Raw genomic sequence first — 26422 nt, forward strand, 5'->3', positions numbered from 1 at the left:
CCGAACCGGTGAGCATCTCCAGCAAGACTTTCGAAGATGGCGGGCGCCAGTGGTTTCAAATTTGGAGGTGCGACTGCGACTGCTGCACCTGCAGCCAGCGGAGGACTGGGAGGATTTTCCTTTGGAAGTGGCAGTGGAAGGTAACTTTCCTTACCTTTAATGGGATTCAGTTTAACCAGGGCAGGGTTCTAACGGCAAAATCGTGAAATAGGCCCCACCGCAGTGCGCGTGCACCCGTGCGTTAGCAAGCAAGGTTAGGTTAGGGTTAGGGTTTAGGGTTAGGTAGGGTTGTATTTATGGTTAAATTGGCCATTAAATTAGTCAAGGGACATTAGGGAGTCCTTCCGAGAATAAAAAGTAGAAGACCAAAGAAAAAAACGGGAGACAGGGAGGACGAAAGATGCTATGCTGTGGAAATCGGCCCCACCGCCGTATGCATCTCGCGTAAACGCCGTTTGATGGGGCCGCATTCACGAGTATTATACTGTGGAAGAAAGCCCCACCGCCGTGCTTATCTACCGACGAACGCCACACGGTGGGGCTGAATTCACGAGTATAAACAGGCGAGCCGCCGTAGTATTTGTACGGACAAGCAGTGGTGGGGCCTATTTCACGAGTATGCCGTTCTAACAAAAGTAGCAAAGCAATGAACACCAGTATTATCTGTATCATTTAATTACTTACACAGCCAAATACAGGCCACACGCGCACGCGTGTGCAGCCACGTAAAGCGTTTAGGCCTACGCGTGTGGTTGTATCCACCATGGCGAAAGTGGCTTCATACAACTTGTTTTCTTTGACGTTAATCGGGCACATTTTAGCATGCACAATGTAGTGAGCTGTTTAAACCTTTAACGTTAGACGCCTAGATGAGCAACAGTTTAAAAATAAGTGGAACACTTGCTAAGTGAAGTCACATGTTGTAATCCTAACCATGCTAACGTTGATAGTATTCCTACAAATACTAAATTCCCAGTTATGATTTTTACTCTAGGCCCTATAAGGTACTAACTAACTAGATCTACATAGATAAGCATGCTAAGTCTTACCATAATTTGGCATAAAGCAGAAGAAACTAACGTTAGGCCATAGAATCTAAAAGTGTGGAATTGCAGCGTTAGTGTACTATTGCACCTCCTCATCAAATGATTTTGAAATATGCACACAAACAACTCACCCAGTTATTGGAAGTAACCTAAATTAATTGCATTTTAGTCTCCAAAGTATTAAATAGAAATCTACTTTACTCTTTAGAAGTTAAGTTTTTGTCAGAATATCTCGATTGCGTGAAAATGAAATGATGCTCTGTACACAAGCAATCAGCGGAGAGTCCACAGTACAAATATGTTTAGTGCATGCAGTACGGGTCAATCGTTTGATACACTGTATGAATGTAGCGATCACAGCGGCTTTTTCTATTTTGGTGTCTTTAAAAAGCTTAAATTTGTTTTTCCTTTTTCCTCAGCCAAGTCTTGCGGTAGCGGGTTTGTATTGTACAACGCTGTAGAGGCCTTCATGTATAGTAAGGGTACGTAGATCTCGCGCAGGGACTTAATGGGCGCGCATAGCGAAACTGCGTATAGCAAGCAAGTAATACGCGTGGAACTAAGCGCAAAATTTGCCGATACGCCCATGGAATAAACATACCTGACAACTGCTAAACATGAGAAGGAATCAGGTAAGAAATTTTGATTTCGAACAAATTTTTCACTAAATTTCCAACTTTTTACCTTGTAATTTACCTACCTTAGCTTAAAATCTGTTTTACGGATGTTGTAGCCTAGACGAGTCGTCTCGCTTGTCTCGTTCGTAGCCGATAGAATTCGTAATTTGTTCGATCGATCATTTATAATATTCTACGAAAGCCGAAGCACGTTACAGCCGCAGAGGGACAGACACTTTCACGCATGAAACTACATAGGGCAGCTGTGCGACCTTTACATACCCCGAGAAATTGAACGCATACAATTAAGTCCGACATACAAACGGCGACAGCACACTTCTCCATCTTCGTATCATCTGGAGATTCTGGGAGGTGATTTTTCTGCATTTTCGTGATATTTATTGAGAAAGTCAGGTACGATTGTGGAATAATTTCTATTATAAGAGCATCACAAATTTTCATGCGCGATATCTAGACCCCTCAACCATACATTTTGTAGCTTCTTTACAAAGCGGTTGAGTGCATGTATGTGCAATCCCTTGCTTATCTTTCTCTTTCTTTTCTATCTTTTCTTTTTTTCATTTTCAGGTAGACCTATCTATTCATAACTTTCCATTTCTTCCTAATCCTATTAATCTTTTTTTTTTTTGTGTGTGTGTGTGTGTGTGTGTGTGGATTTCCAGATTGCCTAACTTTCTCAATTTCTCTAATTGCTCTGTGATACCGTCATTGGTTATCAATCCTTTCCATTGCTTCCTCTCCAGTAACTATACTCAGCCCAGTCGCTGTACTAACAGCGTCTGGTCGGGCTACCTCTCCAGTGTCTTTTTCCTGTGTCTCGTTCTGATGTACCCTTTTTGATTGTTTGAAGTTTGATTCATCTCTCGTTCTATTCTACCTAGTGCTTTTTTTGTTTACTTTATAATGAAAGTTGGCATAGTTTCTCTTCTTCTTCCATTATCTTTTGTTTTTATTTTAAGCGTACTTTCTATTCTGTAAACCTTTTGTTTCATTTTTCTTTTCTTTTCTTTTTTTCTTTTTTTTCCCAGGTTTACATTTTTAGTATCTGTGTATTCATTTCCTTTCCCCTTTTTTCTTCCTTTTTATATTCTTTTACCATTGCCTTATAACCACATTTTTCACAATCTTCTTTCATTCACATACACACCCTCACACCCCCCCCCCCCCACACACACACACATACACATAGCACAACAACCCCAAATCAGTCGCTTCTGTAAGACTCGGTACAAGCTGAGGGAAAGGCAGAAAAACAGGTTTGTCTTTATAAAGATACCATACAAGAACTTGCTGTGATGGCTATGAGATCACTACATTGAGATTAATCCCTGCGATCGCTGCAGTGCCGTGAACCCTGAATGTGTTTTGTATGACCATGCTGTGCCGTCTGCTCCTTTGCAACGCAGTTATCGCAGAGAGAACTAGCCTGATCAGATGCCATTCGAACTTGTGTGTGCAGGGACAGGGCTGTGCTGCAATCAGCATATTCCAACAAGTGTAAAAGTGTCAAAACGGTGATAGTTCCATTTCTCCTGGGCTTAGGTCTCATTCAGATGCAAATATCCATGGTTGTTGGATATTTAGACTGAGTTTGTGCAAGTTCGGAGATCGATTGATGAGGAGGTGCAGAAGTACACTAGCGTCCTTAAAAGTAAACAAAAATTGGAAAAATTCATTTTAGCAACAGCCACCCAATTAAAAAAAAAAAGAAAGTATGTGTACATTTTGTATATCATCTATACAAACAGCTTGGAAAGATGTAAATAGCAATAATATTATATACTAAACTGTACTAAAATAAATCATACTAAATCATATCTACAACAATGAGCATTCTAACGTTGTGTTAAATAGGTTCTAGATTTATGGGAACTACATCCTACTGGGATGCAGATCATGTCATGTGCCATGTCTCTAATTACACTGAAGCAAATTTTCAACTGAACTCTGATTCAGATCATCATTTGCTTCTGACATTTTGTCACTGTTAAGTTTTCAGTGACATTCACTGTGATTTCACTCGCACTCATGCACAGCATTGAAGTTTTGGTAATCATGAAGTAGATACATGCATCATTATGTATGCACACCATCACTTTGTGGGTCTCTGCTTCATCAATTCTCAATGGAATCAGAATTTGATTGAAAAGAAAAGGAAAAAAATTGATAAATATTTCAATTTGGAATATAGTTCAATTGGTCATTTTGATTTGGCACAGTGCTGCCTACTGAGTACTGTGTTACATGTGCATGTGTGACTCTCTGCTCTGCCTCTCCATGTGTAGTGCAACATCTACAGCTGGTTCCCTCAATTTCAACCCTACCGGAAGTACCCAGGCACCGACAGGTATAGCTACAGGATTCAACTTGGGGGGCACAACTACCACCTCGGGTCTGTCAGGCGGTTTGCTGCTGGGAGGAACTGGTAAGACATGTGATGATGATCTGCGTCTGTGCCAAGTTATGGCATTCTTTGCAAAAAGAAGCTCTGAACTCATAATCGAACAAAAAGAAAAAAAATGTGTGTTGTAATCCAGCTAAACTGACAAATGAAATGCACAATGTAGGAATAAGGTACAGATCACTGTGATTGTCACTGCTTCAAAGATTATTTTTTTTTAAATTTCATGAGCGAAGGCTAGATCCACTGTGAGCGAAAGAACAATCACACATGTGCCATCAGCCACTTGTCATGCCTGTTGGAGGACTTGATCACAGTGGCCACTGCCATTTTTGCAGAGAAATGATATTGTGTGCTGTCTAGATCTGGCCAAAGTAGTTCATACTTGTTCACGCCCAAGATATGTGCCACAGATGACCTGTGCAATGTCTTAAAATCCTGTGTGATGACTAAGGAAGTATCAAGAAAGACAAAGAATGTTTGGGTTGTCTTTGAAACAAAGCTTTTCATATCCTTTTGTGCTTTAATGAAACTGGATTTTCCATGTGTAAGTATTATATGCTTTCATGTATTTTAGACAAATTGTATACAAGATTTGATATACAGTGGTAAGCACCCAAGTGATCATTATTCAGAAGAACCATCGGTCTGAATGTAGTGATCAGCTGTGTGTAGTAATCCCTTTGCAATCTCCACAGAGCAGACTTTGTATGCATGTTTGATTGAAGACAACACCCAATACCATTTCCACCTCCTCTCCTTCCTTGACTTGTTTCAGCCACAACTAGCACCACACAGCAGAAGAGTTTCTCATTTGCAACACCAACAGCAACAACGTCTGCAGGTGAGAAACAATAGTTCACTATTTTGACTTGTATCAATATTTCTTCAATGCTATAAAATATATACTGTAGAGGGCACTGTTCAGTAGTGACCACCATTGGCATTTTTGCGTTATGGGAAGCAATATCTTTGTGAGCTGTTGATTTATTAGCAAATATTAGTTGACTGGCAAAATTGAGGGGGAAAAAACCCACCAGAAAACTAGCAAAATATACCATGTATGCAGTGTTCAGTTCTGTGGATTATATAGCTAATTGTTAGTATACTTTCACACTGCATTATCTCTTGTTTAACCCTTTAGCATCTACACAGACCACAGTCACACCTGTAAAAACACCTTATCAACTGCTGGTACCAGCTGCTCTGTTTGTGTGTTGGTGTTTATGTGTGGGAAGCATTATGTGAAATTGATAAATCATATGATTAACCTGTATCACCACCATCTTCTGGCGTGTAATCTAATTGAATTTATAATGCAATCAGTCATCCAAACCTGTACAAACAATGTAATTTCATAATTTTCTTCAGTTAGTAGTTCAGTAAAGATTGGATGGAACCTCATGGTGCTAAAGCATTGATACAATTTTGTCTCTTAGGTTAATTCCTTATTGACTTTTACGTAGCCTTGTTATAGTACAAAGCATTAGCAAGTACAACACATGGCTGTATTCTCATTCTTCCAGGAGCTGGTCTTGGCCTGGCTTCACTAGGGGGTTTGGGCAGTGGAACTAAACCTGCCTCAGCTGGGCCTGGTCTGACGTTAGGATCAGGAACAGGGCTGTCGCTTGGTGGTGCACTAGGTGGAACAAGCACTGGGACTGGACTGTCGCTTGGAGGAACATCAACGGGTACTGGTCTGACATTTGGTGGTGCTAAACCAGGAACTGGGCTCACGCTTGGCAAAACAACAGCATCCGCTGGCCTTACACTGGGTGGGGCAACTACAAGTACCGCATCTGGTCTTAATTTGGGTAAAGTACCAACAACTTGTAACAATTCTAATGTCAATTCAGAGATTTAAGCACATAAGTTAATCAATTCGTTAATCAATGAACTTATTAATTAATCAATCTATCTATTAGGTCATTAATACCTTGGAATTAATTATATCATTAGTGATGCACAAGATGGTCTGTGGAAGTCATGCTTAAGTGGTGAGAAGTGCCGAGCCAGCATGGTTTGCTCCCCCAGGAAACATCTAGTGTTTGTTGTTTTTTATGTGGTCCTAACAGTTGATAGGTATGGATAATGTGCTACTTCTTATCTGACAATCATCAGTAACCAAGCATTGTTGAGCTAGTGGCACTTTCTTTTGCCAGTATGTCTCATATGCGATGACATGCAAGATGCTGAATGATTCGGATGGTGCCTTTTTGGTCCCAGTGTTGTTGCAAAGAGAACTCGGCTTGGCCCGCTGCACCAGCAGTCAGGATTTAGTAGAGACGAAAACATCACATACAGGAGTGACTTGACAGACCTGCACTTACAATATGTAGTGATGCAACATTGAATAGCTTCTAACATTTAATACACACACACTCACATAAACATAGAAATATGTCATTTTTCGGGAAATATTGAAACATTTTATTAAAGCAAAATGCTTTTAAAGATAAACCTAGCATCAAATATACTATCTACTTCTTCCTTAGTGTGCATCAAATGATTGCAAATGCTGCATGTTGATTTAACTTATTTTACTTGTTACATAATTTCCGTGGTCATTATCATATATGGTATTACTTTCCTCCTGTTGCAGGTGTTGTTGCACCAACAGCAAAGATAGGTCTAGGTGGTATCAACCCATCAACACTTTCTACATCATCAACAGCAACATCAAACACAACTTCAGACACCACAAGGTAAGTATCAGGGATCAAAAAGTATTTTTTTGATTTTTATTTTATTTTATAATAAAAAGTTCTAGCAAGGCCAAATTGACAGGAAAGGTGCAAATCGAAGACATATAATAAGGTGCATCATCACACTGTATTCACACTTTCTTTCCATTTTTAGAATGTAAAGAATGGATGTTATTCTGGAATGCTTCATAAAACTGAATGTCGCAGGTATTCCAATCGTATTTGTCGGACAGCATTGCATATCGGGAAAAAGTTTAATACACAAGGATTACAAATTTGAGGTACCTTTAGATTCTATGAGACCTGTTCATGTTCTATGATAACAATTAAAATTCTTGCTTTTGCCTTTATTTTCCAGAAAAAATATACGGAACTTGAGAAGAAAAGAAAAAGGAGACTAAAACATCAGATCCCTGTTGTTGCAAGCAATAACGTTTGTCCACCCAATAGTCCAAAGTATGACATGAGCTCATGAAACTGTGTTTTGCTGTAAGCTGCACTGCACGCTTATCTATATTTTCACATTCTGTTACTACAAGAATATGAAAGCTATCCAGTTCTTCTTGTCAGTGCAAACAGACATTACATGAAACACAGGTATGATTATGTGGTTTATTCAGCAACACAAAAGTTAATTTCACCTTTGACCCTGATTTTACTTGCTTCAGCAAAAGCCAGGATGTAAAGGAGACTGACCTTCCACAGCCCATATACCAGAACGTCCAGTCATTCAAGTGAGTGCATTTGCCACCCCAACATTTACTAAGAATATTCTTGCACAAGCAGATGTGCTGCTGTCTGTGACTAATTGTGTGTGTGTATATTGCTGTCATTTACTGCAGGACTCTGATTAGCTCAGTAAACAACATCTGTGTCATTAGATGGCTTTGCGTGGATTGTGTTTCTGCTTCGGGAGTCGCCTTTTCGAAACACCTGTTGATGATTGGTGATGCTTGTGAATTGTGGAAAAGTGCTGACATTGAGTTGCTTTTCCAAATTGAAATACTGTCAATCATTGACCCGGTGGAGTTTGCATGGTGTGCTGTAAATAAGATTATTAAACCATATTCCACGTATCATTTGTTTCTATCATTTTGACAAATCATGTAGCTACCAGCAAGTTTATATAACAAATATCCTAGTCTATGTGGCATGCATGCCCGTATATAAAATGATAATCAACCTACCTTCATATTGTTTTTACTTCTTCATTACTGTTCGGATTTTCCTCGGGTTTCCACTGATCTGGTACTGATAAGCATTCATTTCAAGCAGCTTTCTGTAAGGGTTTTAAACTTGTCCTTTTCTATAAAGTCGTTGGACAGCCATACAAGGGAAATAACCATCAAATATATATTAAGACCACTATAGGGAAAGAAAAACAGAACAGGCCAGAAGGGAAAGGAGTTGCCATACACTGGTTTATAAAAGAGGAAGCTATCATAACCGTCTCATTGGACAAAGTTAGAGGCAGATGTAAGCTGTAGACTAGAGTCGAACTTAGGATACACTGCTTCATTCTCTGCACTACTTTGTATCACATCTCAAACTCCAGGGAGTATGTGAAGAAGCAGAAGGCGACCCGCGAGGAGATCCTGCGCTTCTCTGACAAGCCGCTGCACCGGATCCGGGAGGAGACGGCGGCCCTCCACCAGCTGCTGCGACAGGCGAGCAGCAGTCTCCAGCGCAACGCGGCCGCCGTGCGCAAGCTGAAGGAGCAGGCAGCCCAGCAGCTGAAGGATGTGGAGATCGCCCAGCGGACCAGAAAGATCCCCGCTGCCCTGCAGGTGGAATACTTTGCACCGGACGAGTATGTCTCAACATCCATGCTTCTTTCTAGTCTCATCATTAATGATTGAATTAGTTCAGTTTCAGAGTATAAAGAACAGTAGACGCTCTCAAAATAAAATGAAGAAAACTTGAGACTCTTGCAGTATACTCGAAACTATAATGACCACTTTTTGAAGAGTATAAAATATCTTTAATTATCATACACGTCATCGTAGAGGTAAAGCCAAGTAGAATTCAGGTTACATGATGAGAATTTTCATGAGGTTTAGAGATAGTTACCATGACTTGAATTTTAATCCTTATCACACAAATCTGACCAATTGGTGAGTTGTCCCACATTTCCAATTCCAGTACTTCTGCAAAATCCTATCTGCCTGGAAGTCACAAGGATTGACGTACATTTTGAAGCAACTCATTGTCAAAATACACTCCCTCAAATCCCTCAAAATAATCCCTCAAAATAATCCCTCAGGTACTTCCAGCGTCTTGTGGGCCAGTTTGCTGAGGACATGGTGCTGTGTCGGCGGCAGATTGAGCAGATGGAGAGCTTTATGACGGCAATGGATCGGGGGTCATCCTTTTCACCCCAAGGTGTGTTCTTCCATCTCCCCCTACTTCTCCCATGTTTGTCTGTCTGTCTGTCTTTCTGTCTTTCTTTCTGTCTTTCTTTACGTCATCTTTCTATCTGTCCATATCTCCACTCCTTCCCAGTCCTCTGTTTCATAAAGGTAGTACCATGGTGCAGTCGTGTACATGTTCGATGTAGATTTTGATTAAATTGTGTTTTTACCACCAAATTGCATATTTTATAATTGTTTAGGGTGAAGAACTGGTGTACTCACAAAGCAGAATATTCTGTTACTCATCAAGATATCCCATCAGTTACATTCATAGTGCCTGATGACAGTGTTTGATATGAATATGCTATGGAAGTCGGAAACACACGTCCTTACTCCATTTGCCTATAATTGGTGCTTCTTACTGCAAAGGGTCTGTCAGATCATTATACCCCCGCCAAACGAAGTTTGAAGGGAGTATATAGGAATCAGCGGACGGTCGGTCGGTCGGGCGGTCGGGCGGGCGGTCGGTCCGTTGCAAATCTTGCGTCGCGAACTACTTCCTCAGTTTTCAACCGATTCCCATAAAACTTGGCACAGATGTGTGCCTTGGGTTGTAGATGTGCAAGACGTATTTTTTGACAGTACCCAAAAGTACGTTGCCATGGTAACGGCATATTATGGGCAAAAATGGGTACAAATCTTGCGTCGCAAACTCCTCCCACAGTTTTTGATCAATTTTTATGAAATTAGGTACAGATGTTCATCTGAATATGTTAATGTGCAAGACACATATTTCCGCAGTGGCAAAAAGTGCGTTGCCATGGTAACGGCATGTATTAGTAAAATATAGGGCAAAATGCTTCATGGCAAAACTGCTTCATCAGTGTTCTTCCAATTCTCATGGAATTCATATTGAATGTTTGTCTTAGGATATAGGTCAGCATGACACATTCCTTGATAGTGACAAAAAGTATGTTGCCATGGTAACAGCTCACATATTATGAGCCAAAATGATGGAAAATTTTGTGTTGCAAACTTCTTCCTCAGGTTTTTCCCAATTTCCATGAAACTTGGTACAGATGTGTGCCTTTGGTTGTAGATGTGCAAGAGGCATTTTTTGACAGTACCCGAAAGTACGTTGCCATGGTAACGGCATATTAATGGCAGAAGATCAAGGAAAGATCTTGCGGATTTAACTACTTCCTCAGTTTTTTGACCAAAGCTTATGAAATGTTGTTTTGACCAAAGCTTATGAAATGTTGTTTGGCGGGGGTATAACCAGTCGCTGTAGCGACATTTCTAGTTATTTTAGGCACACCCACTGTAATGATTTATTCAAATAAGTGCTGTCTCAGTATGATGTAGTTTGCTATCTATTCTTCAAAGGTCAAATACAGAAATATAATCTGCCCTCAACCTTTGTCTATGTGAGTGAAGGATGTCTTCCAGCTCTTTCTCACACAAGTTGGACCTATTGGCCCGAATTCACAAAGGTGGCTTAAACTGAATCCATGGTTTCAATTTAGACCATGGTCTAAAATAAGCGTGAAATAGGCATACCTTTGACATGTGAGTACTGTATCAACACGCATTTGTTACTGGATGTCTGATGCCATCCGCAATCTGGCAGTTGTATTTACGCAGAAGAAATTTGCAAAAACCATGGTTTAAAATTGTACCACCTTCATGAATTCGGGCCATAGTGTTCAGCCTTCCAGAACGGACTAGTACGAAGACCTTGAAATTCATACATGATTGATTTCTGTGTCATCTTCTGTCCATTCAGAGTTGTCCACCATCATGGTGAAGCTGAATGAGACATTTGTGGCTCTAGCCGCCCAGCTACAAGGCATCCATGAAATTGTAAAGGTAGGTGTTGCATTACTGCGTGAAACACTGATGGTGGTACTCTTGGAGTGATATATGCGCCATTATTGTTCAAGTTCAAGTTCAAATTTATTTTGTTTTTTCCACATTTAACTAATATATAGACATAAATCTCACTTTCTTCAGTGACAGAAATAATGCATGTAAATTTTTACAGAGATAACAGTAATAGAAAACTTACAGTAGGGATACAATCCAATGGTTGCTGCAGTAATGAAAGTGAAATAATTGTGTGAAAAAAATGGAGGAACCCACTATGACTAAAAAGACAAAGTTTGTGGAGTGTGGGCCCCTCTTGGATTAAAAGTAATGTTGTGAAATTGTCACAAAGAGGTGACTACAATTGTTTTATGTGTATATTGTGTACATATGTGTTGTGAGTGAACATGAGAATGCTTTAGCATAGGCTGCTATGTCAACAGAGAGAGCACAGTGATTTAATCTGAGCTAAATCCAACTGATCACACCCCCCACAGGCTCAGAAGGAGCAGTACCTCAACTACCGCCGAGTGTACCAGGGCGATCACGAGGACGTGTTCTCAGCCCGCCGCAAGGCAGCCGCGAGACAGTCCAAGGCCCAGGCCCAGTCCAGAGGCCCTCAGGCCTTCTCGCAGTTCTCCAACATGGCGCTGTTCATGGCCACAGCTATGCACTTTGCCCAGAAGCCAACAGGTAAAAGGGGATTTCATGCTTGGAGGTACAGTCAAACCTGATATTTTGGGGTTGTATCAAGACCGCTGAAATGATACTTTTCATGGCAGTTTGCACGCAGCTGATTATTGGAATAAATGATCCCCAAAGGGTATGCTTTTTCTTCATAGTCTCAAACAGTTTAACATCCAGCACATGAACTACTGTAAACATGGAAGTATTCCATGGTGTGAAAATTTTCGTGAATTTCCCACTCTTCTTTACTAGTGCAATAAATGACACACAACTGTTTTTGGGAGAAAAACAATTATGTACAGAAATGCTCTCATCTGTGAATTAAATGAAATTGGCCTCAGTATGAAAAAATTGTGTAGTGAAGATCAATTGCACAAAAATGTTTACTCTTCCAAATGTCTTTTTAAGTAGCATATTGTTCGAACAATTTTATTTTTTCTACTTCTCACTGTATTTGGAGATGATTAGCATGTCAGAATTGTGTGACTTGTCAAAGCATAATTATGTACAGGGGGAACAATGGCCAGAGTAATGACATTGAATTATCAAGTTTTTCTGGTTTTCAGCAGGCATGGCTGGTGGCTTACAAACGGGTCTCGGTACCACAACAGGACTGGGTGGCACCACAACTGGTTTGGGTGGTGCCGCCACAGGACTTGGCGGTGGAACAGGCCTGGGCGGTGGAACAGGCTTGGGCTTTGGTGGAGGCACCTCCGGCTTCGGTACCGGCCTTCAGAGCAAAGGCTTCGGCACGGGAACAGGTGGTTTTGGCACGGGTACCGGAGGACTTGGGACCGGTCTGGGAGGAACATCCACATTTGGCACCGGTGGAACTGGTCTCTTTGGGAGCAAGCCGGCTGCAACCACCGCAACCCCTGGTCTCACCTTTGGTGGCAGCTTAAGTGCAGGAGCGATAGGAAGCACTTCTGGTGGTTTCGGATTTGGGAGCACTCCAGGTATGTAACACCACAATAATGACATCCAACCCCAGTAGTTTGTTGAAGGCTGTTTCTAATAAAGTCCCAATTTGATGAGTTAGGAGTGATCTTTATAATTCAATATGCACAAGCATACAGTCTTGTATTCACTCTGTCATGAGAAGATTTGGCTCAAATGTTGTAAACTCAGTATTCATAAGTTGATAATATGATTTGGTTGGTTGATTTGTTTTTTGTTTAGTTGACCGACTGTGAAAGCGGGAGGCATCCATGGCTAGCTGCATTGTCTTAATCAGTTTTCTGTTAAAGAATGTGTGATTTAAAACAGTGAAATTTATGGTAGAAGCCATGTTATCTCCAGCCCCTCCAATGTCCAGGAAATTTTCCTCGAGTAGGGTAATTGGCATCAGAACAGCCCACATAATTCAAAGAACCCCTCCATTATGCTATCAGCAATGTAAACTTGCATAAAATATTCTATTTTCTCTCTAGTATTAAATTCGTATCATTTTCTGTGTGACAAAACACTAATTCTCTTTCAAGATTCTACTGCATTTATCAATTCATTGTGGAAACCACGCTGATCAAATTGACTAGACAGCATAGAATCAAACAGGCAGGATGACAAAAGTTTCAGTGAAATTAGACATGACATTGAAAATGTTATTAAAGTTTTTTAAAGTTTCACATGTGTTCTTGAGATAGTAATTTTGGTCACAGCAAAAATTTGCAAATCAGGGAAGACAATGTAATTGCTCTTACTCTTTATCTGTTTTGTACATGAAATTCATGTTTGTGGTTGATAATTTAGCCACTATTTAACTATAGGACATATGATGTGGTTACTGCACCTAATTTTATTTGCACATGCATTTGTGACCAATCCATTTTATGAAAGCAAATGAATATTTAAAATCAACTTTATTATATCTGATTTCAATCTAATCCTTGTCATCTTGTTTGTTTGAAGGATAAATCTGGGAACACTGAAATCATATTTTAGTGTTCCCAGATTACTTACTTAGAACTTAGAACCAAATTCCATAATAAATTATTTATTATGTAATTTGATTTAATAATGAGGCCCTCTCTGTTTGAGAACACCCTCCCCATACCATGTTTTGTTAATCTGTTAATTGTTAAAGGACAAGTTCACCTCAATATATATGTGGATTTGGTGAATGCAGCTACATGTGTATCAGTAGAACACATCGGTGAAAGTTTGATGGAAATCTGACAATCCGTTCAAAATTTATAAATTTTTAGAGTTTCTGTGCAGTCGCTGCTGGATAAGAAGACTAGTACAGTTTATGATGTCATGTGTAGAACGATATCAGGAAAAAGTGAAGAGAATTCCATAAAATTTCATTTTTTGAAAAAAAGGACACATCTCTTTATATGTTACTGATGTAAATTAAGGGTTATATTATACCCCTACCTTCTGAAAGAGGTAAGTCAATTGCTCTTTTATATGCAAGAAAAGTTAAATTATGTCAAATTCTCATTTTATTTTCTTTTCATTGTTCTCTTAAAGTATGTGACATCACAAGCTGCAGTAGTCCTCCCATCCAGTGATGGTGGCACTGAAACTTCATAAATTCATGACTTTTGAGCAAATAGTCTAGTTTTCCTCAAAATTTCACTGATATGTTCTACTAATAAATTGCTATGTTCTCTCAATCCACATGTATATTGAGATGAACTTGTCCTTTATGCTGTGAGAACTTTAAGGAGAGTGTACTCCTGATTGAAAGTTGTATAGCAGTAGTGTGGGCAAACAAAAGCCTCAGTTGAGAGAAAGTTGAGCAAGGTCACATAGGTGTTATGAATGTTACCATTCTATCATGAGTAAGTTACCCGACGGAATGTCTAACAGTAGTCACCTTGTCCAGTGGGCACATCTCTGTAGGCATTTATGGTCTCTTGACCTCGCCTCTTTATTTTGTGAAATATCACTTGATAAACTCAGATTTTCTTTAGAAAAAACTTTTTACCCAATGACCCCGAAGGCTATTTGTATTTGATGTCTTCTAAGACAGAGAGATATTATTCCTTCACACCAATTCCAGGAAATCTCATTTTGGTCTTTTGTGTTTTTTAAAGTGCAAAACAAGTGAGGCTTTGTTACAAGTAAAATCATGGTCACATGACATATACAGCTACATGTATTTTGAGGTCCACAAAAAATGCCATGAGCTCATTTTTGTTCAAACTGTTGTTACCTCATTGATACTCGCTCAACTTTTCTCAAATCTTTGCTATCTGTTGCTCTGATTCCACATATTTTCATCAAAGTGAACTTAAAACTGTCTGCTAAATATTCCTCAAAGTATAATTACCAACATTACTTTTTCCAAACTAAAGTGGGTTTGGTTTCTGTAGTGCTAAATTAGATGTGTTTGATTGTTTGCGTGTGTGTGTGTGTTTGTGTATCTGTGTACGTGAACTGTATGTATGTATGTGGAAGAGGGGATTTTGGGGAATATACAGCAGTCATAGCCCAAACCAAGTCCACAGTATACAACTGTAGGTTGATTTTTCATGGTTTGGGAGGATGAGGTCAGTTGAGTTTCAACTAAAGAGGGGCAGGAACAACTTCTGTTTAAGAAGAAGCTGGTATGATCCATGCTGTGACTATAAAAAGCTGATATCACAAAGTGACCATTCATTTTGCAGTGATGGTCTTTTACCCAACCATTCTCTTATTAAAATCGATATTAGATTAGTCTGTGACAAATGTCCAGCTGTTCTCTACAAAGAATGATACCACTAGCTAAATTTATTGAAAGCTACCTCTGGTGGTGTATCAGGCAATTTCATAATATATCCTCTTACTTTGAAATTTGACATGATATCTGTGGAGGATGATTCAGGAAGCACTTGGACAAACTGTAAAACAATTCCAATTGAAAGCAGATTCTCAGTCATATTTTCAGCCTTCACTATACACTACAGGTCTGCCTTTGAAAGGATAGCTGTTAAATATTGCCCACTTTCCACCTGGTGTTTGATTTGTTTGCGACGAAGAGACACCTGCTACTTTTTAAACGAACTGAATGAGCTGCACTTCAACACAGCCCGATTCATCTTAAGAGCATCTTTTCGAGAAAGGCTGTGCCCTGTTGCACCTGCATCTTTTCCTCAAATAGATAATTATAGATTTCTTTCACGTCAAAGACGTCATCTACATGCTTGTTCTGTCTACTTGTTAAGCGTTAGTAGCTACTCTGTCATAGGACACCTTATCTTCTGTTCCTTTTTCTGAAAGAAAAAATACTTGCACTACCTTATTGATAGAGAACGCAAAAAATAACACATGTATCAAAAATAAGATACTCATTTTAAAATGAGTAACTCATATACTTTGGGTACACTCAGAAGAGATTGCTCTTTCGTATTTTTAGCATTTCATTCATTTCAAGTGGATACAATTATGCCATACATCCTGAAGACTTAGTTATGATATTCTGTACTTTCTTATGCCATACATCCTGAAGACTTAGTTATGATATTCTGTACTTTCTTGAAAGAAGTTTATACAGTGCGCTTAGATTGTGTGTTGTATGCTATTACTATTGCAATTCCTCTTTCAGCTCAGTATGATGCGTAAAGATTACTCTGCCCCAGTTGATTCTGTGTTGTGAAAGTTGAACGCCACATTGTCTCAAGCATGGCAAAGTTTGAGAATTTTTGCCTTGCGAAGTTTCAGAAGATTTGGCAAAAGGCCTTGAAATGCAATGGTCTGTGCATGGCACCTATTGAGCAGTGCTTATTTAAAGATGTTTATAGAAATCAAGTTTTCTGCCTTTCATACAGAAAATACCAAAGAGAAATAAACAGAAATTCTGACCCTTAATACTCCATTGGTAGCTAATTCTATTTGTTGCACACTGTATAGTATGCTGGAAAAAAAAAGAGTGATTCCAGTGTTTGAAGTGCAAGAGAATGTGTAAACAGAGTGTATAGGCAGTTCTGTAATGCAACCAGTCTTCAAATATCCTTGTATTATCTGGTAATTTGGTAAATGCCTGTTATACTACAAAGAGGTCTTGCCTTTGTCATACAGCCACTGGAATAGACTTTGAAACCAGTTTCTTTGCCATCTTCACCTTTTATGTTCAATACCTTCTAATCTCTTTGACTGCATGCAAACTTGAATAGTTAGCTCTTATAGTTGTCTATCTATGTCTTCTGGATCAACGTTTTTGTTCCCTCCTGTCGAAACATTTCAGCCCCAACGTTCAAGAAATTGTAGCTCAGCGCTATACGGCTAAAGTTTTCCTCCATTGGTAGGTTCATTAAACCCAAAACTTAATGGTTTATGGCATTGGTATTCCCACAACTTTCCTTTTTATTCACTTGTAAAGTTCCCAGTATATTTCCGGGTAGCAAATATCAGTTGGTTCCATGCTCTTTTCTCATGTATTTAGAAGAAAAAAAAAAACAATTGTAATTTGTTTATTATTGTTATTTATTCTTCTCAGTTTCTGTCCTATCAAACGCATGCTTCACCTTTTGGTGGTGTTTAGTTTCCATTGTCTTGCTTTGTGCATCATGTAGATTATTTCTTCTTCTTCTTTTTTAGCATTATTGTTAATTTTGGAATTGAAGGAGAATGAGGCCACAATGTCACTAACTCAATTTTTCAGCCTATTTGCAGTTTCTCAGCAATCTTACACCAAAAATTGTATGCATGATCATGAGCTTACCTGTAACATGCTGTCTCCTTTAGTACGCCACAGTGCCGTGTATAACCTTTTCTCCAAACCTAACTTTACCGAATGTATCAACCGTAATATTACTAATGATTAATAGCTCCAACTTTTCAGTCATGTAGAAACTTATGGAGCACAACTTTGATCATATAGAAACTTACACAGCACATTTTTTTTTTCCTCTCTTTAACAATGTTCTCCTTTCTGGATATGGCTGGGACTGTACCTTTTTTTTTTGTCATTACATCTCTTGTTAAGAGAGGTCAATATGGCAGTCAAATAGTGTGAATTATTATTATTATTATTATTATTGTTATTATTATTATTATTATTATTATTATTATTATTATTATTATTATTATTATTATTATTATTATTATTATTATTAATTATTATTATTTAATTTATGTTGTTCAGTAGTATGGCATTCTACCTTACACTTATGATAAGTCTGTCTTGTTCTGTGTGAGATACGATACAACTCAATGTATTTGCACTGTCTATTTATGGGTATGTTACAGTTTTGGAAGGAATGTGATATTTGCATCATGTGAATAATTTTCTTAATTGAAAGGAAAAATGCTATCCTGTACTCAATTATTCAGCTCCTCTGAAAAATAATTTATTCCAGTTCCCAGGATGACAACACTTACTTGAAAGACAATAACTTCAAATTTTTATAAGCAGAGGAGAACTTTTGGTCATTTCCTGTTTACACAACCTTTCATTCCTTTTTGCAAGAGGCATTTATTGTTGCTGTGCAGTTTACCGTGAATCATGTGTCTCCACTTCAATTTGAGCACTTCCAAAACTGTACTATTTTTTCCCCTATATCGATGGATGAATGCTTGTGGTAATGGGGGTTGTACATTTTCTTGTGTCTGTGTTTCAGAGAAATGTTGTGACAGTACCATCAGTGGTTGTTTGTGTTGTGGTTGATTGATGCAGTTTCTTTCCCTGTTTGATGGATTCTTTTAAGCGTCGCCGTCTCTTTCCGATTTGCATCTTGTACGTGAATTGACTTTTGAACACTGGGAGTGAATCTGTAATGTGTTTTCCCATGCTATTTTGGATGTGTCATGGTGGTCCATTTGGTTCGAGTATATTTTGTAGTTAGTTATTGGCTTTCTCTACATGGAAAGGTTCTTTTTCATTAACACCTCTCCTGTGGTCTACTGTTTGCCTGCCAATGAAGTTGATCTATTCATATGTATGTAGCTCGTGTCCTTGCAAAATAATTGTTTAACCGTTGTGATTTTACTCATTTGTGGAAGTCCAGTATGTGATAGAGACTTCTGGACACAGCCAATTTCCAAGACGGTTCTCATCAGTAGAAATACAAGATGCTAATAAAAATGCACACATAATCTTCCATGGTGGACATATCTGCAATTTCAAACAGACAACATGCCAGCCACCATGGAATCGAAATGCTTGTCACAAAACATGTACACACACAAACAGATTCATGCACATTTTTTTTTTTTCATTGTAAGACATTTCTAACTCTCCAGTTAAAGCAGTGGAGTGGCAAATTTCTTATAAATCCATGCATTTGTCAAAGCCATCCCCCCACCCCCATTTGTCTTATTTGGTGCATAAATGTGATCAGAAAAAAGAACAGTTCAAATGTAGAATCAAAGAAGTTATTTAAAGAGCGGGATAAATCAAAATGAGGCATGAGGCACAAATTAGATATAGCCCATTATTATGAAAGGGTAAATCAAAAGTTCATGGTTTGTATTACAAAGAGAAAACGAAAGTAACAGCATTTATGTAAACTTTGACATGGATATTAGATTCCTTGCAAAGTTAATGTCATAATAAAGATAACTTTCATTCCTCTAGAGGCAGATGAATGATTTATGGGCAATACAAGTACAATGTATTTGGACCAGTCAGCTCACTGATCACACTAACGATATTAAAACACCCCTTTGGTCCTCAATACATTCTGAATATTTCTTTTCAGATTTTACTTTTTCTTTTTTCTTTTTTAATACTGGTGTTGGCTGTTACAGCAGAACTGATATCCAAAATAACGTTTTAATATGTGAGATGCATTCTCCACAAATGGTATGCTGTCAATACTGCAGCATTGAAGGATTTATATATATATATATATATATATATATATATATATATAGATAATGCACATCCATTTACACAATAGGTACGTGAAATGAAATTTGCGGTGTTATATTCCCAGCACATCAAGCGGGATATGATGGCCTTTGTTGCAATTGATTGTCCTACTTCTTGTGTGGCAATTTTTTTCTTAATTAGTAGCTTGAGCCTTAGGTATGTCAGGTTGAATCAAATGGTTTTCATCTTTGTCAAATCTGTGCGATGCGCATTCAAAATGAAAAATGCCCATCCAGAACTGGATTTCTCACACCCACATTTGTACAGAATTTCTTACCCGCTCACATTATAACACTCTCTTCACCGTCTTGATCCATTCTCCGCTGTATGAACTTGCTCATCTGCTCACTGACCTCATGCATTCTCCCCTCTTGCTTTTCTTTCATGACCTTTTTATGCCGTTGTATGGAAGTCTATCTGTGCGTTTGTCTGTTTTACCCTTCCTTCGCATTCTGTTCCTATCTCTTTCCATGCCGTTGCCCATCATGCTGTTCTCACATGTTGTACACTTCAGCACGTTGCGTATAATTGAAGATCCGCACTACGAGCCTTGTATTCCATCCCAGTATTCTCAATGTTTCATCTCCTCCTTAGAACAGAATTACACACATTTACATGTGCATTGCCAAATTGAAAATCAACAGCAGACTATTCACAATTAACATAAATTCTTTTTTCTTTCTTTTATTTTCTTACATGGCCACACCTTGTTTTAAACTGAATTCATTACTGTAGCAAGCAAATTGTTGTGGACGTATTAGTGATATCAGATGTACACTTGTAGTGTGAGAAAGTTGTGAAATGTTCCAAATTTCCAGTGATATCACAAAAACAGTAATATGCTTGTAAGGACATATGCACAGTAGAAAAGTCAGTGATGTCTCAACCTCTAAACACTGCTATTGGTTTATACTTAAAAAAAGGTAAAGACCATGCCTTTGGTTGATAATCTAGCAATTAGCCGCCCTTCCCCCTTAATAGACATGATCAACAGCTTTTTACAATACTTCTACAATATTTTAGTGTGAAATATACAATGTACACTCGATTCATTAAATTTAAAAAAAAAACCCACAAAATTCAGTAAAGACAGTATACACTCTGGGTTAATGGGTGAAATGCAAAATAACGACATAATCACCTTCTTTGCAATGCGGTTGTGACCAGTATCACCATTTTGAAAAATCATATGAAACTTGAAATCTCATAACTTCTTATTCTATGTTCAATTCTCATCAAACGTTCACCTTTCTGTTTATGTGAGTGTACTCAATACATTGAATTTAACTACTGCAGCAAGGATGTGCAGTTTCATTCTGTAAAATTTTACTATTAAAACCTTATAGGCTAGTAAAGGAAAGATTGTTTTTGGAGTAGCAAAGTTGTAAAGGTCATGTTCAAGAGGAGTCCTAGAAGAGAGACAACTTTAATACAACAATAGATGCTTGAGTCCCACCAAACGGCATACCCTCTGCAGATGATTTTATCAGTGCAGTGCCTGCTGGAATCCAAGATGTAATCAAGGTTTTTCCCGTTTGTTTCTATTGTCTGTGCATGCCAGGTTCTTCCTTTGGGACAACTACGACGGGCAAACCACTGCAGCTTCAGAAGCCCCCAAGCAAACATCGAAAGAGATAGGATGAGAGATAGAGAAACAGGGAGATGGGGGAGGGGGTGAATTGCCCAAATTATCCTCTGGCACAAACGTTGTCTGTGCTGAAAAAAAAAAGGGGGGGGGGGAGGCCAAAGGAACTGTTCAACAACATTACCAGTGTAGAACATTGGAGCTGTATGGACCTACTTCTTACCAGTATCTTTGATATTGTGTTGAAATGAGGGGATAAGAAATTGCAGTTGAAAATGATCGTCAAATGTTTCCCCTCCCCCCCCCCCAAAAAAAAAGAGGTTAAAGATATAGGACCATATTAACTATACTCATTTTTCTCACACAGTAGTGTTAAAATGAACAATTTTAAAAAGAAAAAAGAAATGATTAGCATGATTATATTTGTTCATATTTATATATTGATGTATAAAGTGGTTATATGCTCAAGTGTTTTCATCTACACAAACATCATAATGTTGCTCAGCTCCTCAAGTTGAACAGTTTTTCTTCAATCAAGCCAATAAGAGTTAAACAGTCTTTCAGACAACTGTAAATTGTCCCTCTTTTTTGCAGAGAGGTAATGATAATCATAAGTTTGTATGAGAGTCTAGGGTATGTGTCATTCTGCCTCATGATACAGCCAATATGTTTTATCAGCAGGTTACCCTCATTGTATTGTAACTCCTGCGGTGTCATAACAAGGGCATACTGGGTTCCTGCAGGGAGTTGTCATAGAAGTACATTGTAGTGGAATCTCAAATTTATGCATAGGTTCTATAACATGACAATAATATAATGGTATGCAGAGCATTCCACTGGCTTTGATGTTCCATGCTCCAAGCCACCCTTCCGTAGAGTTTGGATTTGGCGACCAAAGAAGTGGGTCTTGATTTTAACAATAATTGTAAGCCATATTTCAGAGGAAATGTTGAAATCCTGTATGGAACTGGGTGGTACTATTGTGCATGTATTGAACAAATCCTTCCATTTTTTTTTTCTTTTGCCAATTTTGATGTTATTTATGCCCCAGGACTGAAACAAAAGAATATTCCTGTTCAGTAAAAAGTTTAGATGTAATGACCTAGGGCACATTTGTGCATTATTTTGTTTACCAGGTTTAATACATGAATGTTCAGACTAAAAATGATTAGCATGCTGCAGCACAATTTTTTTTTACTGACTTTTGTTGACATGTCCTGTTCTTTGCATGGTGAATAATTTGCTGCAGAAAATACTGAAAGGGACAGCGATATGCTGCTCACTAGGTTTGTTGTGATACCTGGCATATGAATGATGCATACTTTAACCAGGGCTCGACACTAACGGTGGCCCGGTGGCCCAGGGCCACCAAAAACACACATCGGGCCACCAAAATTTCAGAAATGAAGAAGTTGGTTACCTGATAGGGTCACCAAAAATGGTCGGATGTTTGCCTTTGGGCCACCAAAAATAAAAGTTAGTGTGGAGCCCTGCTTTAACACACAAAGTGCTCTCTTTTATCAAAGCAATTGATTCGCATCTGTGATAGAGTGCATGACTTCTCTACAGCATGGAGCTTGGGTGTGAAGGAAGATTCTAGTTTCCTCTCATTCCATAACACCTCCCAAGTTCTTGTGAGTTGATCCACCAGTCATGACATTCTGGGAACTTTTACAATTAGACTGACCCCCATGTGGCTGTGATGCCTGGAAGACTTACTCTTGTAATTCCTTGAGCAACAGCCATGGGCCAGTAGGTAAATTGCCAGTCTTCAAAGTAGTGGGGCTCTGTGTGTGCACTAGCGTGTAAGTTTTTGTGCTGAAGAAGGCTGTACACATGTGTAGTTCAATGCTAATGACAAACTGGGGGATTTATTAGTTTTTCCATCTTTTGACATATCTTTTCCAACAGCTCTTAAAACAAATTAAAGAGTCTGCTCCAACTGCTCAACTGAATTCTTGAATTCGCCCTGCACAGTTGTCAACCCATTCAAAATGTTTTTATAAATTTGTGGTAGCCAAAACCAGCGTGAAATACCTGGGTGCAAAAATTAGTGTACTACTACTGCAAAAATTTCCACGTTTATAGTGGGATTCATACTGAATCTTGAATTTTCATCTCAGCTGGCTCACATATGAAAATGAATCTTCATTGTATGTCACTCAATATAGGCACAGAATGGCTGAATGCTGCTGGTAGGTATTGATGACATGTTATATTGTGCCATTAGATTCTTTGTCTTTTTCCCCCATTTTCTTCTCAACTGCCATTGTGCGAATAGCATGTCGTGGGCAAGATCTTTTTTATTTTATCCAGCAGTCATAAATCATGGGATTGAATTAGATGGTTGTGTGTGTTGCCTAATGTGTCAAATAATGTAATGTTGTATGGCAGTGTGAAACTACCGAAAGGGAATACAGTGTATTCACAAGGTGTTACACAGTTTCATTAAGAAGAAACCTGGCATTCTACGAGTTGTCAGACAGACGGAGAGACAAAAAGACTGGATGGTTATGTTGCGAATAGGGCATGTCAAGGAAATTGCGATGGAAAATAAAGTTCAAGTTTGATACAATGTATATGACAATATTGTTGAGGCATTTTATGTGTTTTCATTGAGAGTGTGTTTGACGTGTATCTTCATACAGATTTAAAGGGGAAGATTCCCCAAATTTGCATGCAGATCGAGTGAATGAAACAATATTAGCAGAACGCATCAGGGAAAGTGTGAGGAAAATCAGACAATCCACTCAATAGTAACGAAGTTTCAAAGTTTTGATGCTGCTATCGCTGGATGAGAAGACTACAACAGTGTGTGCCCTCAGTGCATAACGATGATATAAATAAAATATAACGAGAATTCCACAAAATTTCATTTTCCATTAAAAATACACATTGTTGCTGACATATATTATGTCAAAGTCCTGCTGCTTTCTAAAAGAGGTACAGCTGTAATTAAATTGCTCTTTCATTATGCTAGAAAACTAATATTTTTTCAGAATTCCCTCGATATTTTCTCAATATAGTTCTGCAGTAGCATCAAGAACTGTGATAGACTTCATTCAGCGACAGCACCACCAAAACTTTAAAGAATTCGTAACATCTGAATGGATTGTCTGATTTTCCTGAAACTTTTACTGATGTGTTCTAATAATATTGCTGCATTTACTCAAATCTGCATGTATATCTGGGGAAACTTCCCCTTTAACAAAGCCTGCTATTATAGGGGAATAAGAACACACATGACAAAAATACACTTACAGAGCTTTCAGTTCTATTTGAGAGCCACTTTGACAAGAGACTCAAGGACATTATTTCATACAGCAAGATTTAAAATATACTTCCGTAAGAGTGTACAACACACTGCAGTCAGTGGCTGGTAGAGCAAATAGAATGTGAATTAAGAATTGCTATTTTGCTATACACCATACTTGTACATGCTTGACTTATTGTTAGTGATACTGTGCCATCATACCTATCAAGAAACACACTTACTTACCTTCCAGATGATATATTTTCATTAGTGCATTATATCTCTATCACTAAACTAGGAGATCAATGAGAGCCTTTTGTCACTCAATGTTGCATTTGTTCCTACATCTGCACCCAAAGTTGGCAGATGTGTGATTTGTTTTTGTTTTTGTTTTTGTTTTTCATTACATTGTACATTGTATAACCGTATTATAGTCTTCATCACTCTATATGTCACACATCCAGTTCTACAGTGTTAATGGATATTTCAGCAAGCCAACATCTGCCTTAATACAAAAAAGAGAGAGACACTTCAGCACATACAGGCTATTGTACGCACATGCAAGCTATTTTAGGCTAGCATAAAAATTAGACAGTAGATGCCTTTCCCACATGAGAGTGATTTCTTGCAGAGTCATCAACAAAAGATCTAGCTTGAGATTTCTCTTCTTCGACTTTGCTTTTTAGGCCCTTTCCAATTTTAAAACAAGCCAAAATAAAGACTTTCTGCACATGTAAGTCTCTCACAAGACATACAGCACCACTACTAAATGTACATACATGCCCAAAAATCAGAATAACACACTGCATCTCGCCAACAAGAATGCCGATTTCATTGACAAAAAATGGCGGACTAGATTTCCATATGCCTCCATGATATGACAGCTAACAAAGAAAACGTGTGTCACTTTTACCGCAACAAAGACCAAGCCACTGCATATCAACAAGGACCCGCAATCCATGGGCAGTTATAGGCAGTTATAGACTCGCTTTAATCATGAAACCTTGCCAAAGTATTTCTGTGCAATATATTCCTCATATCTAGGCAGCATTTAATCAAAAACATTGATAAGTACAGTATTGACTGTAAACATAGGAAGTGCTTTCTCTTAACTTCCATACTCTATACCTGGCAAGGTTCCGAGATCTGCAGATATTGTACAGGCATCAGCAGAAACATCCTCTGAACATTACTGTGATACATGTAGAGCATCAAAAATATTTTGGTTTCCATCCACAGTCGATATCTAATGAGTCAATATTGCAAAAGTTGAAAAAAAAAAATGGTTGCAAAGACAAAGAAAAATTCCACCCAGGATGAATACAATGTGAACCTATAAACATTTTCATTATACTGTGCAAGTACAACCTTTTGGAAGAAATTCACACAAAATGATGGATTATTCCTCTGGTCCCTTTGGATTTGACTTATGTATGGGTGACTGTCTTTGTCTTGAGAGTTTGACACTGAAATGAATGTCTGGAATTTCCACCTGTGAAATTGAACCCACCAAAGTGAAGAGGTAAAAGGCCTATTTGTTGGGTTTATGACACAATTCTCCTTAACCATTGAGGATGGGTTGATTTTGCTATAACATGCAATTCCCATAGACGTCTGCCCAAGTATACTCGTGACTCGTCCTCAACGGGCTAATTGCACCTTGTTTCATGGTCTGCAAAGGCTTTCCATTACACCTGCCCCACAATTCTACACTGGCAGTTTCTGTACATCAGATGAATTTACTTAAGTAGAATATCAGAATTCAGTGATAAGCACTCTCATCCGATAAACATTAAATTAGAAGGAAACGATAACTTAAATGGTATCAGTAATCACACCACTCGTAATGCAGTACGTGGTATACTTGGTAAGCGTATGAACTGTTAGGCAAACCTCACTACTAAACACTTCAATGTGTTTTTTAGGTGTAGCTACATGTACATATCTGAATCTGTATGTGTGTATATTCGTAACGTATAAATGATCAATAACCAAAACACAGAAATAACTAGAATGATGTATATGCGCTTCAGAATATAGAAATTAAAATAGCATTTTCAGCAAAGCTTGCTGATAACGTTAAATATCTGAT

The 26422-nt window shown here is 38.4% G+C and overlaps 1 protein-coding gene across 3 annotated transcripts; it reads left to right on the forward strand.

The window, feature by feature from the left end:
- Nucleotides 1-23656, forward strand: LOC140235535 (uncharacterized). Of its 3 annotated transcripts, XM_072315562.1 has the most exons (13): nucleotides 1-140; nucleotides 3970-4109; nucleotides 4864-4929; nucleotides 5612-5899; nucleotides 6688-6790; nucleotides 7459-7524; nucleotides 8346-8600; nucleotides 9054-9172; nucleotides 10928-11010; nucleotides 11505-11700; nucleotides 12261-12650; nucleotides 16865-16921; nucleotides 21054-23656. In XM_072315562.1, the coding sequence occupies exons 1-12, from the start codon at nucleotides 37-39 to the stop codon at nucleotides 16885-16887; spliced, it is 1833 nt and encodes a 610-aa protein (XP_072171663.1). In that variant the 5' UTR covers nucleotides 1-36; the 3' UTR covers nucleotides 16888-16921; nucleotides 21054-23656. The 3 variants fall into 3 exon arrangements, with proteins under 3 accessions (XP_072171663.1, XP_072171661.1, XP_072171662.1); XM_072315560.1 differs by lacking the exon at nucleotides 16865-16921; XM_072315561.1 differs by lacking the exon at nucleotides 16865-16921 and having other exon boundaries at nucleotides 12264-12650.
- Nucleotides 23657-26422: the final 2766 nt, after the last annotated feature.

The sequence above is a fragment of the Diadema setosum genome, chromosome 11 (genome assembly GCF_964275005.1).
Source record: "Diadema setosum chromosome 11, eeDiaSeto1, whole genome shotgun sequence".
Taxonomy (NCBI): Eukaryota; Metazoa; Echinodermata; class Echinoidea; order Diadematoida; family Diadematidae; genus Diadema; species Diadema setosum.

Coding starts and splice junctions, on each gene's coding strand:
- LOC140235535 (XM_072315560.1), top strand. CDS start 37: ATGGCGGGCGCCAGTGGTTTCAAATTTGGAGGTGCGACTGCGACTGCT. Junction 141..3,969: donor TTTGGAAGTGGCAGTGGAAG/GTAACTTTCCTT, acceptor CTCCATGTGTAG/TGCAACATCTACAGCTGGTT. Junction 9,173..10,927: donor GTCATCCTTTTCACCCCAAG/GTGTGTTCTTCC, acceptor CTGTCCATTCAG/AGTTGTCCACCATCATGGTG.